At 46.8% G+C, this 15,830-nt stretch overlaps 1 protein-coding gene across 1 annotated transcript in view; it reads right to left on the reverse strand.

The window, feature by feature from the left end:
• Positions 1-554: 554 nt before the first annotated feature.
• The window catches only part of LOC143961396 (protein mono-ADP-ribosyltransferase TIPARP-like), a 58,989-nt gene continuing 43,713 nt past the window's right edge, over positions 555-15,830 (reverse strand). Inside the window, exons 5-6 of the mRNA XM_077470663.1 lie at positions 4,155-4,409; positions 555-1,913 (exon numbers count right to left, since the gene is read on the reverse strand). Of these exons, the coding sequence (XP_077326789.1) occupies positions 1,463-1,913; positions 4,155-4,409 (706 nt within the window). The 3' untranslated portion in view covers positions 555-1,462. The remainder of the gene's footprint in view (positions 1,914-4,154; positions 4,410-15,830) is intronic.

The raw sequence follows: 15,830 nt of genomic DNA on the forward strand, positions 1-15,830 counted from the left end.
ACAAAAAAGAAAAACCGCAGAGGTGAACAAATACCACCAAAAGAAAGCTCTATTTGTGGGGAAAAAAATTATAAAAATTTTAATTTGGGTACAGTTTAGTATGACCACGCAATTGTCATTCAAAGTGCATCAGCTCTGAAAGCTGAAAATTGTTCTGGACAGGAGGGGGGTTTAAGTGCCCAATAAGCAAGTGGTGAAAAACGTACATATAAACTTGGATGTATATTTTCAAATATAAGCAGCATTTCAGAGATAAGCAGGTTGGACTATATTTCAACATATTTCGTAAAGCAATGCTCACTTCTTCAGGAGATAGTCAAATCCAGTATATACACCAACATAGGAATCAAGGGGGAAACAAGATCCATAGGATTGTTCCCAGATAGGGCAGAGGCATAGAGGGGCACCCAAGGACACGCTCAGTTCGGGAGTTGAAGATGGGCCAGCCAGTTCGGGCGCACAGGGGGACCCAAGAAGACAGGACTGAAGTAGATAAAGGGCTGTGTAAAAGCCTGTAGTACAAGTAACAATTGAGAAGTGACATCAGAATAGTGTGTCAGCAGCCCAAAGTAAAATTTTTAATATCATGACATATGTTATGTTCATTGTGTCAATTTTTAACTTGAGTATTGAATATTTAGAATTTTATGGAAAGTGGTATTAACTTTATTTTTTTTTCCTAGGCGCAACTCTAAAAAGTCCCATGGGCACATTTTTTCCTCTTGCTATTTTGAAGTCTAAACTCATCTCTAGAATAAACTGTGCTGAGAAAAAAAAAACATTGGGGGATATCTCCCGGACTGCCTATTCAGTTCAATGAGCATCAAGGCCATACCTTCTCTAATAACCAGTTTGTCTCAGATAAAACCTCAAACTTTAAACATTTCCATAGCTCTTTCATAAAGGTTGAGGAGCTAAGTCCCATAAACCAGTGGTTTGCAACCTCAGTTCTCAAGTACCCGCAACGGGCCATGTTTTCAGGTATTTCTTTACTTTGCACGGCTGTTTTAAATCAATATCAATGACATGGTATTGATAAGAGCTATTTTATCTAAGGGAAGTTCCCAAAACTTGGGGGTACTTGAGGACTGAGGTTAAGAAGCACCCCCGTAAACCGCAGTGTGTAAATGGAAAGAAAATAAGTAATTACATTGAGGCCTTTATAATTCGAAAAAACGTTTTGCACTTTTAGATATAAGACAATTAAATATTAGTACCCCTGGTCATTGTCAAAAATAATGAGTTACGTATAGTGCTGGTGATTTTCACTAGGAACTATTTTCAGACAATACTTTAGGTTTTATTCATACTACAGCTCATCCATGAAAGGTAAGAACCAGTCTGTCCTGGATAAGACCTCAAACTATACACATTTTCACAGCTCTTCCATAAAAGTTGACAAGCCGAGTCCTGTAATTCACTATGAGTCTACAGAAAAGAAGTATTCGTGTTAAGGTCTTCTTTAATCCAGAAGGATTACATCATGCAACTTCTGGTATTTAATGATAAAATATGGGTAGAACTGGTCATTGTCAAAAATAATGAATATTGTTGGGTCTTTAGCTTTGTTCACGCAAGAGTCATAGAGAAGGCTTGAAGCACACTCTTCATCTAACGGTGGTGGTCGGGTGTAAGAGTTATTACCCAATGTTGTACGCCCCACCAATACCTTGGCAAGAAACATAAAGTGGTGACCTTCGGGGGAGGCGGGAGCATAAGTGTGAGAGTAACTGGCATCCTTGGCAAAGTAGCTCCCTTTACCGTAAAGGGTTCCGTTCTTGCCTGACACACGTGGATCGAAGTTCTGATTAAAAATGGCCTCTATGTGGTTTGATTTTGTGCCGTGGAACAGGTAGCGCTCCAAGCAACCGTCTTTGGTTTCTCTAAGCATGCTTTGCATGAATTTTTTCTTCCTGTAAAATTTAAAAAGATAAACATATGACTGTTTGTATTAATGAATTTTACAAACAATGTATTCTCTAACGAAACTGCCCAAAAACTACATTTCAGTTTTTGGTAGATGCTGTGGATTTTAATTACGGCAGACATTTCTATGTTAGTGTTGTTTCTGGTGGTAAGGTTTTAAATTGCTATCTTTATCCTCCTGCCGATAGAGAAGCACTTTCACTTTTGCTCACTTCATTAGCTGAGTTAACTGTGTTTTGTGTACTATTTTCTCCACTGCAGTGTATGGAATAAAAAGAACCTTTTTCTTGTTATCAATTTGTACTCACTGTCTCATCTGAAAGGTCTTGATTGAAGACTCCCTAACATGATTAGCCGCTTGCCAACCAGCCGCCGTATAGCGTTCGTTATACGGCAGCAGGCCGACACTCCTGTGAAAATCGCCGCAATATACACCTATTGCAATTTTTTTTTACCATAAATATGTACAAGAATTAATATCGGCATAAACTGATGAATACATTTGTTTTTTTATTTGTTTTTTTTAGATGTGTATTATAGCAAAAAGGAAAAAAAAAGTATTTGCTTGTTTATAGCGCAAAAAATAAAAACCGCAGAGGTGATCAAATACCACCAAAAGAAAGCTCTACATGTGAGGAAAAAAGTACATCAATTTTGATTGGGTACAGCGTCGCACGAATGCGCAATTCTCAGTTAAAGCGACGCAGTGCTGAACTGCAAAAAATGGCCTGCCCATTAAGGGGGCAAATCTTTCCGGGGCTGAAGTGGTTAAACAATACCAATTACCGATACCTACCGACACTTTTTTGTTTACACTTCAGCTGTCAACAATGGAGAAAAGCGTTGAAAACTTATTTACAATTTAAATAAATTAAATTTTTTGTTTATTTTGCACTTTTTACATGTGAAACATGTAAATATATGTTAAAAAGGAAGTAAGTAAAGACAACAAAAACATAATGAGCTAGTATGCATAGCTCATTGTGTATTTCTTACCTCAGATTGAAGCCCCCAAAGCTGTCCTCGTCTCCCCCTCCTGCTGCTGACATGTCACCCCGGAGTTACTTCCGGCCAATCACAGCGCTGGAGCCACAATGATGTCACTCCTGTACATGCGTGTGGGAGACACCGGTAACGGCACGCAGACTGATGCAGCGGCACGTAGGTGCCATTGTGTAACTTTGCTCTAGTGCACATGTGCCGATGTCATCGGCACATGCAGGGGACAGAGGATATCTCCTAAACCGTGCAGGTATAGGAGATATCCTGGTTAGCTACAGGTAAGCCTTATTATAGGTTTACCTGTAGCATAAAGATTAAAAATAGGTTTTACAGCCACTTTAAAGGTTTAAAAATATTAACAAAGCAAACAAAAAAATACATTATTATTAATTATTAATAGTTTATGAAATAGAAGTGAACAAAAAATAAATCAGCAGCAAAATAATAATTAAATGGAGAAGGAGAATAAGGAGTTAATTTGGCTAATTCAAGTAAATTAAGTGTTAATAAGGGGTTAAACAAAGGAACAATTTAAGAAAAAAATAAGAAAAAAAATATTTTTTTAATTGGCATGTTGCTTTAACTGCTTGCCGACCACCCCATGCATGTGTACTGTGGGGCGGCAGCTCCTACAGGCGAAATCACGTACCTATACATTATCTATAAGAGGTTCTTTCACACAGACCGTGACCTCTTTTATTCATATTTATTTCATGAAACACTGCAGTCAATTCTATTTATGTGATTTATGTGCACTATTGCCTCTTGTTAAATAGTCCAATACCTCCTTTACCCACTCCCACACCCTATTTTCCCGTATAGCGCAGCACTATTCTATTCGTTGTGCGATCGGATCGTGTTGTCGGAAAATCCGATCGTGTGTGGGCTCCATCTGACTTTTTCTGTCGGAATTTCTGACACACAAAGTTTAAGAGCTGGATCTAAAATTGTTTGACAACAAAATCCAATCGTTTAAATTCCGATCGTGTGTAGACAATTCCGACGGACAAAGGGCCACGCATGCTCAGAATAAATTACGAGACGAAAGCTATTGGCTACTGGCCTGTTTATAGTCCCGACATACTTGGTTTACGTCACCTTGTTCTGAACGATCTGACGGATTTTGTCGTCGGAATGTCCGACCGTGTGTACAAGGCATAATAGTTCTCCTTGTATAGTGACCAAGCATCTTCACAGACTGATAAGAAATGATAAGACGGACATACTGTGAGTATTTTATCCACTGGAAGTAGTTCTGTATTCGGAAGACCTCCAGGATGACGTACTTGGATTCTGCCATGGTCTTGTGGAAGTAGGTGTAGATGTATGCGTACTCGCTATCTGTGTGGGTTACAAGGCTCTTTTCGTAGATAATGTTTCGATTGGTAATGATCCAGGTCTTGGGGTAGTCATTAGCTTCATCAGGATGGCTTCTAAACATTTCCAGCGGTTTCTGAGGCCAGAGAGAATGAGATAAGTTTCTATAAAAGAACAATAAAAAAAACGTGCTGAGACATGGAAATACCTGTTTTCTTCTTCGTTCAGCTGGTCATATTATAGGACCAAAAAAAGAAACCAACCTGAATAATCTTTTTATGAGCAATATACAGTGCCTTAAAAAAAGTATTCATACCCTTGATATTTTCCACATTTTGTCATATTACCACCAAAAACGTAAATGTATTTTATTGGGATTTTATGTGATAGTCCAACACATATTGAATAATAACACTATACCAGTCCCCTTGTATTTCTACATGCTCACGAGTAATGAGGAGATTATGCTAGAGAGCGGAGGAGTAAGGAGCATTGAAGAATCAGTCATACTGAAAGACCCAGTATATACAGGTCCATTTGCAGAGGCGTTCTGGTAAGCGGCCATCTATGTGGGAACGCACGCTGGTGGAAACGGTGATGGTGTAGGACAGTCATCTACTGCTTCTGATATATAATCTCATGGGGAAAGACGTTGCTCTATTTATATTACCGTATATACTTGAGTATAAGCCGAGATTTTCAGCCCCTTTTTTTAGGCTGAAAGTGCCCCCCTCGGCTTATACTCGAGTCACCGCCGTCTGCCTACCCGATCTGTGTGTCGTGCAGACAGACGGCGGCCATTCCACTATTCAAAAGCCGCGCCTCCCTGTCTGTGATAGGCGGAACACTCAATTTCCCAGCAGTCAGTGTTCCGCCTATCACGGACATCCGCTCATTCTCATACTACGGACGAGGATGAGAGGATGTCCGTGATAGGCGGAACACTGACTGCTGGGAAATTGAGTGTTCCGCCTATCACAGACAGGGAGGCGCGGCTTTTGAATAGTGGAATGGCCGCCGTCTGTCACAGATGAGGTGCAGATCGGTGCAAAATGGCACACAGAGGCGGCAGAAGGACAAAGAGGCTGCAGATTGGCACAGGTAGGCTGCGATGGACACAGGCATGGATGGACACAGGCATGGATGGACACAGGCATGGTTGGACACAGGCATGGATGGACACAGGCAGGGATGGACACAGGCAGGGATGGACACAGGCAGGGATGGACACAGGCATGGATGGACACAGGCAGGGATGGACACAGGCATGGATGGACACAGGCAGGGATGGACACAGGCAGGGATGGACACAGGGATGGACACTGTAACAGTAGCTGTTGCATGTCTCACCCTCGGCTTATACACGAGTCAATAAGTTTTCCCAGTTTTTTTGTGATAAATTAGGGGCCTCGGCTTATATTTGGATCGACCTATACTCGAGTATATATGGTACTTTCCGCTAGAAGGACTCTTTTTAATTGAAATATGATAATCATGTTTGGCATGTGATGTATATTGGTATAACAAGAGTTTTTTAGTTGTAAGCTCTTTTAAAGATCTGAGTAACCACTCGGATTGTGTAATGGAGCGCTGTTAGGCCGCGTACACACGGACGGACTGTTCGCCCAACCTTGTCCGCTGAACAGTGTTTGGGCGGACAGTCCGCCCGTGTGTTGGCTTTCAGCGGACAGTTTCAGCGGACAGTTGGACGGACAAAGTCTTTCGGAAATTCCGAAAAACTGTCCGCTGAAACTGTGTTTGAGCGAACAGTCCGCCCGTGTGTAGGCTACTTTCGAAATGAGCAAACTGTTCCCGCTCGGAAAGTCCGCCCATTTCGAGCGCGTGTACAGGTAGGCGGGGCCCGCGAAGGAGACGTCGCGGGCTCCGCCGCCTGGAATGGGCTTAAAGGGGAACCCCAACGCCGAAAAAAATCGGCGTGGGGGTTCCCCCAAAGTCCACAACAGACCCTTGTCCGAGCACGCTACCCGGCCGGCCAGGAAAGGGGGGCGAGCGAGCGCGCCCCCCCTCCTGAGCCGTACCAGGCCGCGTGCCCTCAACATGGGGGGTGCCTTGGGGAAGGGGGGGCCGCGCGGCCCCCCCACCCCAAAGCACCTTGTCCCCATGTTGATGAGGACAAGGGCCTCTTCCCGACAACCCTGGCCGTTGGTTGTCGGGGTCTGCGGGCGGGGGGCTTATCGGAATCCGGGAGCCCCCTTTAAGAAGGGGGCCCCCGGATACCGGCCCCCCACCCTATGTGAATGAGTATGGGGTACAATGTACCCCTACCCATTCACCTGTGAAATAAAGTACAAAAAAAAAACACAACACAGGGAAAAAATATTTTATTGCACAGCTCCGGGGGTCTTCCGTCTTCGGGGGTCTTGTCCCCCTCTTCGGTTCTTCTGCCGGGCCACCGCGCCTTCTTATAGCTCTTTTTGAGGCGGTGGCCCGGTCTTCTGTCGCCGCCGCCGCCTTCCGTTCTTCTTCTTGTTCTTCTTCTTCTTCTCCTGGAGATGTTGACTTGACGAGCTCTCCGGCCGGAATGCCAGGGACGCGCTCCGCTGCCACTTATATAGTGACAATGGGGCGGTGTCACATGGTATATCTCACATGGGTTGGTCACATGGGTTGATGTCACATGGGGACTATGACATCGTAAGGGGGCGGGGTCACCATGTGACCAACCCATGTGACATATACCATGTGACCCCGCCTCATTGTCACTATATAAGTGACCGCACAGCGCGGCTCTGGCATTCCGGCCGGAGAGAGCGACGTGTCAACATCTCCTGGAGAAGAAGAAGAACAACAAGAAGAAGAAGAAGAACGGAAGGCGGCGGCGACAGAAGACCGGGCCACCGCCTGTAAAAGAGCTACAAGAAGGCGCGGTGGCCCGGCAGAAGAACCGAAGGCGGCGACAGAAGAACGGAAGGCAGCGGCGACAGAAGACCGGGCCACCGCCTGCAAAAGAGCTACAAGAAGGCGCGGTGGCCCGGCAGAAGAACCGAAGAGGGGGACAAGACCCCCGAAGTCGGGAGAAGAGGCCGGCGGCGGGGAGGAAGAAAGCCGGACTCCTCCGCTAGCAAAAGAGCTACACGAAGATAGCGGAGGAGTCCGGCGAGAAGACCCCCGAAGACGGAAGACCCCCGGAGCTGTGCAATAAAATATTTTTTCCCTGTGTTGTGTTTTTTATTGTACTTTATTTTACAGGTGAATGGGTAGGGGTACATTGTACCCCATACTCATTCACATAGGGTGGGGGGCCGGTATCCGGGGGCCCCCTTATTAAAGGGGGCTCCCGGATTCCGATAAGCCCCCCGCCCGCAGACCCCGACAACCAACGGCCAGGGTTGTCGGGAAGAGGCCCTTGTCCTCATCAACATGGGGACAAGGTGCTTTGGGGTGGGGGGGGGCCGCGCGGCCCCCCCCTTCCCCAAGGCACCCCCCATGTTGAGGGCACGCAGCCTGGTACGGCTCAGGAGGGGGGGCGCGCTCGCTCGCCCCCCTTTCCTGGCCGGCCGGGTAGCGTGCTCGGACAAGGGTCTGGTGTGGACTTTGGGGGAACCCCCACGCCGATTTTTTTCGGGGTTGGGGTTCCCCTTTAAGCCCATTCCAGGCGGCGGAGCCCGCGACGTCTCCGTCGCGGGCCCCGCCTACCTGTACACGCGCTCGAAATGGGCGGATTTGCCTCCGCCTTACGTGGGCGAGTCCGTTCATTTCAAAAGTTGAGCGAACTGTTTGTCAAACAGTTCGCTGAAACAGTCCGCTCGTGTGTGGGCAAGTCCGCTCATGCAAATTTTGAGCGGACTGTTTGCCGAAACTGTTGGACGGACAAAGTTGGGCGAACAGTCCGCCCGTGTGTACGCGGCCTTAGTGTTTGACTCATAGGGTCAACCACATTGTATAGTATTGTCTTTGTATTTATAACAGCTGCTAAGCACTAAAGAGGAGAGAGCACCTTATGGTGCTAATTGTTTAGAGTTTGCAAGTTCATCTGAACCCATAGGTGCGCTGGGTTTAGGTTTATATTTTATATATTATATTTTATATTTTAGAAATCCCTGAAATTGTGTTTAGCACTAACAACAACTTACTAAGCCATCCACAACTCGGCCCCCAGCTACAACACTAACCGTGTCTCAAAATATCAACCTACTTGTTCTCTTTGTTTCTCCCAAGACCCTCTGCTCTCTAGTTCCCTCATCACCACCTCCCATGCCCGCCTCCAAGACTTCTCCAGAGCCTCTCCTATCCTATGGAACTCCCTACCCCAATCTGTCAGACTATCTCCTACTCTGTTTACTTTTAGACGATCCCTCAAAACCCCTCTGTTCAGCCTATTCTGCCTTCACCTAACAATTATACTTTAATTTTCTCCATCAACTCACCCCCCCCCAACTACCTTTTGTATCACTTGGGGGGGGGGGGTGTTGTGCTCGAAGAGGAAATGTGGTAGAGGATAGGAGGGAGGATGAGGGAAATTTGTGCTGGGGGGTAGGGGAGGATTTGTGCTAGGAAGGAGGATGGGGGGAAATTTGTGCTGGGGGGGATTTGGAGTTCATGCTAGAAGGAGTGATTTGTTTTTTTTTGGAGGGGGGGGTGAAATTTGTGCTGGGGGGATTTGAGGAGAGAGAAGATTTAAGCTGGAAGCGGGGATGGGGGGGGCAAAAAATTTTGCTGAGAGGGGGGATTTCAGCATGCGGGCGGATTTGTCCTTGGAAGTGGTATAATGCCCATACATCTTGAGGGGGGTGGCAGTTTCACATGTTCTCCCTGGGCTCTAGATGACCTTGTCCTAGCACTGAGTACATTGTAGCCGATAACGGTCAGTACAGGAGGTTATTAGCTGACAAGATGTCGGGCAGGATCAACAGGTATTTTTTTGCATTTATTAAACAAACATAACAAAATGCTTTCAGTGGTATATTTAACAGACCAAAAGGAAGCAAATAAGGGAAGCTCTTTTTTTAGCGTTTACATATAGTGGAACCTTGGATTACGAGCATAATCCATTCCAGGAGAATGCTTGTAATCCAAAGCACTCACATATCAAAGCAAGTTTCCCCATAGAAGTCAATGGAAACGTTCCGCATTGACTTCTATTGCATGCAATACCACATGTGGCCAGAGGTGGGGGGAATCAGAGAGCCTCGGAAATACTCGGGGACAGCTCAGCTGAACTCGGAAACCCTTGGAAAGGCTCGGAAACACTCGGGAATGGAGCATTTCCGAACGGCTCCGAACTGCCCCCGCACCTCTGGCCAAATGCATAACTGCACACCACATTAGCTTGAATTCTGCTCGTTTTGCGAGACAACACTCGCAAACTGAGTCAGAATTAAAAAAAAAAAAGTTGCTCGTCTTTCAAAATGCTTGTTAACCACATTACTCATTAACCAAGGTTCCACTGTACATTGTGAAGTTTGTATGTTACAAAAGGAGACACTATCAAGGAAAAAATTGTTTTGATGTGTGTTTTCACCCTAAGGGCTCATTTACACTTGCTTCAACTTTAACACGCATTGACAACTTCCCACCCAAGGCCATCATATGATGTTTGGAAATTTGAGTGGAGATATCGGTATGATGGGTGCAGCTGTAGGCATCATACAGATATCTTCTTTTTTCTGCCGGCGATTCCCTACACGGTAAAAACAATCATAGTAGCTGTTTAGCCGGTTGCTTGTTTTTACAGGCGGCGGGAGGGGACTCCCCCCCTACCACCACCCTCCAGTGCTTCTACCATCTCGACCGTGCAATCGGTGAGCCGGAAAATGAATCAGCTGGCAGGGGCCGTTTACCATAGAGAAGACTGAGGACCAGATGGTGCCCGGCAGTCTCTATGACCTTCGGGGGTCAGCGTGATGTTATAATATCACACATAGCTCCCAACTGTCCCTGATTTTGAGGGACTGTCCCTGGTTTGGAACAAAGTCCCTCTTTCCTCTTCATTTGACCCTCATTTTGGTCTGATCTATATAGTTGTATATGAAAGTATATAAAATGCACTTTTTATCATTCAAAAAGGGTTTCCCAGTGCTAAACCTTTCATTTAATTTCTAAATTGTTGCATTTGTAAAACCCAGTATAAAGGAATAGCAGTGGTAAAAAAAAAATACATTTGTGGGTATAACTAAGAATTTTTATTTTTATTATTCCCCTTTAAGGGGCCGTGGCAAGGGATGTGTCCTATCCTATGTCTACATACAGTACTTTTTCTCAGGGCCGAGACGGGGGGGGGGGGGGGGCGGAGGGGTGGCTGCCCTGGGCACTGTAGTATCATATAAGGAGGGGAGGTGCCACAAGGAGATTGGGGGGATTGTGCTGGGAGGGAGATTTTAGGGGCAACAGGGGGTATGTATTGTTGTAGGAAAAGGAAAGGATGATGGGAGAAAGAAGATTTGTGCTAGGAGGGGGGATTTGAAGTGGGGGAGAAGATATGTCCTAGGAGGGGACATGTTAAGGGTAGAAGTTTTATGCTAGGAAGTTTTATGCTAGGAGGAGATACACCTGTATCTACCCTTTATTGCTGGTGTTCTTTAATACAGGCATCTGCAGGAGTTAAAGTGGGTGTTGTGTGCCTCCAGCACAGTATACACCTCTATCTACCCTTTATTGCTGGTGTTCTCTAATACAGGCATCTGCAGGAGTTAGTGGGTGTTGTGTGCCTCCAGCACAGTACAGTATACACTTGTATCTACCCTTTATTGCTTGTGTTCTCTAATACAGGCATCTGCAGGAGTTAAAGTGGGTGTTGTGTGCCTCCAGCACAGTATACACCTGGATCTACCCTTTATTGCTGGTGTTCTCTAATACAGGCATCTGCGGGAGTTAATGGGTGTTGTGTGCCTCCAGCACAGCACAGTATACACCTGTATCTACCCTTTATTGCCGGTGTTCTCTAATACAGGCATCTGCAGGAGTTAAAGTGGGTGTTGTGTGCCTCCAGCACAGTATACACCTTTATCTACCCTTTATTGCTGGTGTTCTCTAATATAGGCATCTGCAGGAGTTAGTGGGTGTTGTGTTCCTCCAGCACAGCACAGTATATACCTGTATCTGCCCTTTATTGCTGGTGTTCTCTAATACAGTCATCTGCAGGAGTTAATTTCGGTGTTGTGTGCCTCCAGCACAGTATACACCTGTAGCTACCCTTTATTGCTTGTGTTCTCTAATACAGGCATATGCAGGAGTTAGTGGGTGTTGTGTGCCTCCATATCAGGGAAGTAATTTGAATCAAACTCACCATCTACCTGCGCATAGACGCACACAAATTTGCCATGGATCGGCGCTCCGGTGCACGCACATTCGTAGCCCTACTGAGAGGCGTGCGCAAGTGCGCTCAAGCACACGCATAACGTGAATTCCCTGACCAGCCTATAAAAGGATCCTTAGCACACAGACAAGTTGCTGGTTTGTCTCAGCTCACCTGTGTTTCCCTGCTTCCTGTTCCTGTTTGCCGCTTCCTGTTCCTGTTTGCCACTTCCTGCTTTGACCCGGATTGCCTGAAGACTATGCTGATTCTCTCCTGACCTGACCCCTGGCTTGTTTAAACGGACTTCCTACTCTTAACCTTGCTGCGCACTGGATTGATACTTGTGTTTGACCCTCGGCCTGCCTCTGGATTATTCTCTGTCTGCTGCACTTAGCCTTGCTGGCTCCAGGACTGATCACCTGTGTTTGACCCACGGCCTGCCTCCGGATTATCCTCTGCACTCAGCCTTGCTGGCTCCAGCACTGATTACTGGTGTTTGACCCTCGGCCTGTTTCTGCACTTTCTTTACTTGTTTTACAGACCTGCTGGCTGCTTACCTTCTGGTCCGGTCCATCCTGCACAAGCCTTCCTCCAGACCTTCACTCAAGTCAGGTATCCCGCTGGAGGCTTGTGCCTCTTGGTGCAACCCATTCCCTGTATCACCTCCAGGGGTGGTGTGCGCTGAGTCGCAACAGCCACCGCTCTCTGCATCTTGGCCTCGGTGAGTACCTCATTGCTGATAGTACAAACCAGCCATGACAGAGGCCAACAGAGCGGGTTCACCTTTGGAGATGTTGTGCCAGCAAGTTACAGCCCTTGCAGACGCTGTGCAGAAATTGCAAGATGGGTACACCCAAATCGACAGCCGTCTTCAGCAATTAGCAGGAACACCTTCACCAGTTAACGCAGCACCAGCGCCCCCTGGCAGGGCCTCCCTACCACAGGCCCATTCACCGCCTGCCCTGGTGATGGCGACTCCTGAACCAAGGGTACCTATGCCTGAGCGATTTTCGGGCGACCGAAAAAAATTCAGGGCATTTAAAAATGCCTGCTCCTTATATCTGGCCCTGCAACCAAGGACTTTTTCTTCTGAAATAGTGAAAGTTGGATTTATCATCTCCTTACTATCTGAAGAACCCCAGGCATGGGCACATAGCCTTATGGAACAAAGAAGTCCTCTCCTGAACTCGGTGGAAACCTTCTTTAACTCTATGGGTCAGTTATATGATGACCCACAACGTACTGCTACAGCTGAAGCCACTCTGCACACCTTAACACAAGGAAAGAGACCAGTGGAGGACTATACCGTCGAGTTCCGTAAGTGGTCAGCTGACATCGGCTGGAATGAGGCCGCCCTCAGGTACCAATACCGACAAGGCCTTTCCGAAACTTTGAAGGACGAATTAGCTAGAGTGGAGACCCCCGCTTCTTTGGAGGACCTGATTCAATTAGCCACCAAGTTGGACAGGCGCATGCGGGAGCGTCGCTCTGAGCGCCTTCAGACCCCTCGGCCCAGCTGGATGCTCCCCAAGTCGACCACTCCTTACCCTCCAATTCCGGTCCCTGCTGGCCCCATGGCCACGGAAGGGGAACCCATGCAGCTAGGACTTGTTCGCCCTCGTCTCACCCCAGATGAAAGGCAACGAAGACGACAGGCTAACCTATGTCTGTACTGCGGAGGGGTTGGCCATTACCTTCGCAACTGCCCAGTGAGACCTTGTAAGCCACCTCTGCAATTTGTTATGAACTATCAAGCCACAAACCTCACCCAGTCTTATGTTACTCTTTCTGTTTCTCTGCAGCTGGCGGAAGAGAGGATTCAACTACCGGCCATAATTGACTCCGGAGCGTGCAGTTGTTTCCTGGACATCTCTGTGGCTCAAAAACTTCACATCCCTCTCCAAGACAAAAAACAAAATCTTCTTGTCCACTTGGCTGATGGGTCTTTACCTCGCTCCGGACCAGTTACACAAGAGACCCAGCCGATTCTCACCATCACGGACTCGGGCCACAAGGAGCTCCTACGCTTTGATTTGATTTCTTCTCCCATGTTCCCTATTATTTTAGGACTCCCTTGGTTGCAGGCCCATGACCCCCAAGTTAACTGGAGCAGAAAGAAGGTCTCTTTTACATCCTCTTACTGTTCTCAACACTGTTTTCCTCCAGTTCCAGCTACCTGTATGGCAGTCGTTCCTGCATCCGACAGTCTTCAGCATGTCCCTCCAGTATACCTTGAGTTTAAGGATGTTTTTGATAAAAAGAAGGCTGATTGTCTACCACCTCATCGGTCTTACGACTGCCCCATCGAATTGTTACCTGGATCTGAAATTCCGTTCGGGCGCATATTCCCTCTATCCGAGACTGAGCTAAAGGCTCTCAAAGCCTACATCGATGAGAACCTGGAAAAAGGCTTCATTCGGCCCTCTTCATCTCCAGCCGGGGCGGGTATTTTCTTCGTTGAGAAAAAAGATGGCTCCCTCAGACCCTGTATTGATTATAGGGAACTCAATAAAATAACTGTCAAAAACCGATACCCACTCCCGCTCATCCCAGAACTATTTCAGCGCTTTCGGACTGCCAAGATCTTCTCCAAACTTGACCTACGAGGCGCTTATAACCTTGTTCGGATTCGTACCAATGACAAATGGAAAACAGCCTTCAGGTCCAGGTTTGGGCATTTTGAGTATTTAGTGATGCCCTTCGGTCTGTGCAATGCCCCGGCCACCTTTCAACACCTGGTGAATGACATTTTCAGAGAATACCTTGACGACTTTGTAGTCGTATATTTAGACGACATTCTCATTTTTTCTGCCACCATTGAACTACACCGAGACCATGTGAGAAAGGTCCTTACCATTCTGAGGAAACATAAACTATACCTTAAGGCAGAAAAATGCAAATTCGAGAAGACCGTTGTCCAATTTCTTGGATTCATCATTTCCACTCAGCGGATCGCCATGGACCCCCAAAAGGTCAAGGCGATTCTTGATTGGCCCGCTCCAGGGGACAAAAAAGCTGTGCAAAGATTCATAGGCTTTGCTAACTTCTATCGAAGATTCATTGCCGGCTTCTCATCCATTGTTTCTCCGATTACGCAGCTGACCCGTCAACATGGACGCTTCCAGTGGTCCCAGGAAGCTCAGGAAGCCTTTATTAAACTGAAATCTTTGTTCACTTCAGCACCCATTCTACAGCATCCAGACCCACTTTTGCCATTTGTGTTGGAAGTTGAGGCTTCTGAAACCGCCACTGGAGCCATTCTTTCACAAAGACGGGGCCCCAAGGCCCTTTTGCATCCAGTAGCTTTTGCCTCCCGAAAGCTAAATCCTCCGGAAAAGAATTATGATGTCGGTGACCGAGAGCTATTGGCCATTAAGTTTGCCTTAGAAGAATGGAGGTATCTCTTAGAGGGTGCAACTCATCCTATTACAATTTTTACGGACCATAAGAACCTGGAATATCTCAGAACAGCCAAGCGCTTAAGACCACGACAAGCCCGTTGGGCACTTTTTTTTTCTAGGTTCAACTTCCACATTTCCTACCGTCCCGGGTCCAAAAATGGCAAAGCGGATGCACTCTCCCGGATGTTCCCTGAATCCCCCCAGTTTACTGAACCCAGCACCATTCTGTCACCGCAAAATTTTCTCCTGCTTACACAATCCGACCTGGTAACCGCCATTAAAACAGCCTCAAGCCACTGTACCGATCCCGTAGTGTCTTCCTTAAAGAAACGCAATGATCTACTTTGGGCACATGATAAGATCTTTGTCCCTCAGGAAGTAAGGCCAGCAATCTTAAAGACTTTTCATGACCACAAGTTGGCCGGCCACTTCGGAATACGGAAGACGTCAGAATTGATTTCCCGTTCCTTCTGGTGGCCTGGTTGGAGGCGGGACTGTCAGACATTTGTCTCCTCATGCATTCCGTGCCAACGCAACAAAGGATTTAAAGCCAAACCCTGGGGATTACTGAGACCCCTACCTATCCCTGAACGGCCATGGGCAGACATTTCTATGGACTTTATTGTGGACCTGCCACCCTCAGAAGGGTTTACCACCATCTTGGTCGTGGTTGACCGTCTTTCAAAAATGGCCCACTTCTTGCCCATGATTGGTACTCCCTCTGCCTTGGACACTGCCAATACTTTTATTAAGGAAATAGTCAGACTCCATGGAGTACCTAACAGCATCGTCTCAGATAGGGGCGCTCAGTTTACTTCTAAATTCTGGAAAGAACTCTGTAAGGCCTTGGAAATCAAGGTCTGTCTCTCGTCCGCTTACCATCCTCAGAGCAACGGTCAGACAGAAAGGACAAACCAATCTCTAGAACA

This window comes from Lithobates pipiens, unplaced genomic scaffold, assembly GCF_037356315.1.
Source record: "Lithobates pipiens isolate NorthernLeopardFrog02 unplaced genomic scaffold, aLitPip1_a1.2 Scaffold_8, whole genome shotgun sequence".
Classification (NCBI taxonomy): Eukaryota; Metazoa; Chordata; class Amphibia; order Anura; family Ranidae; genus Lithobates; species Lithobates pipiens.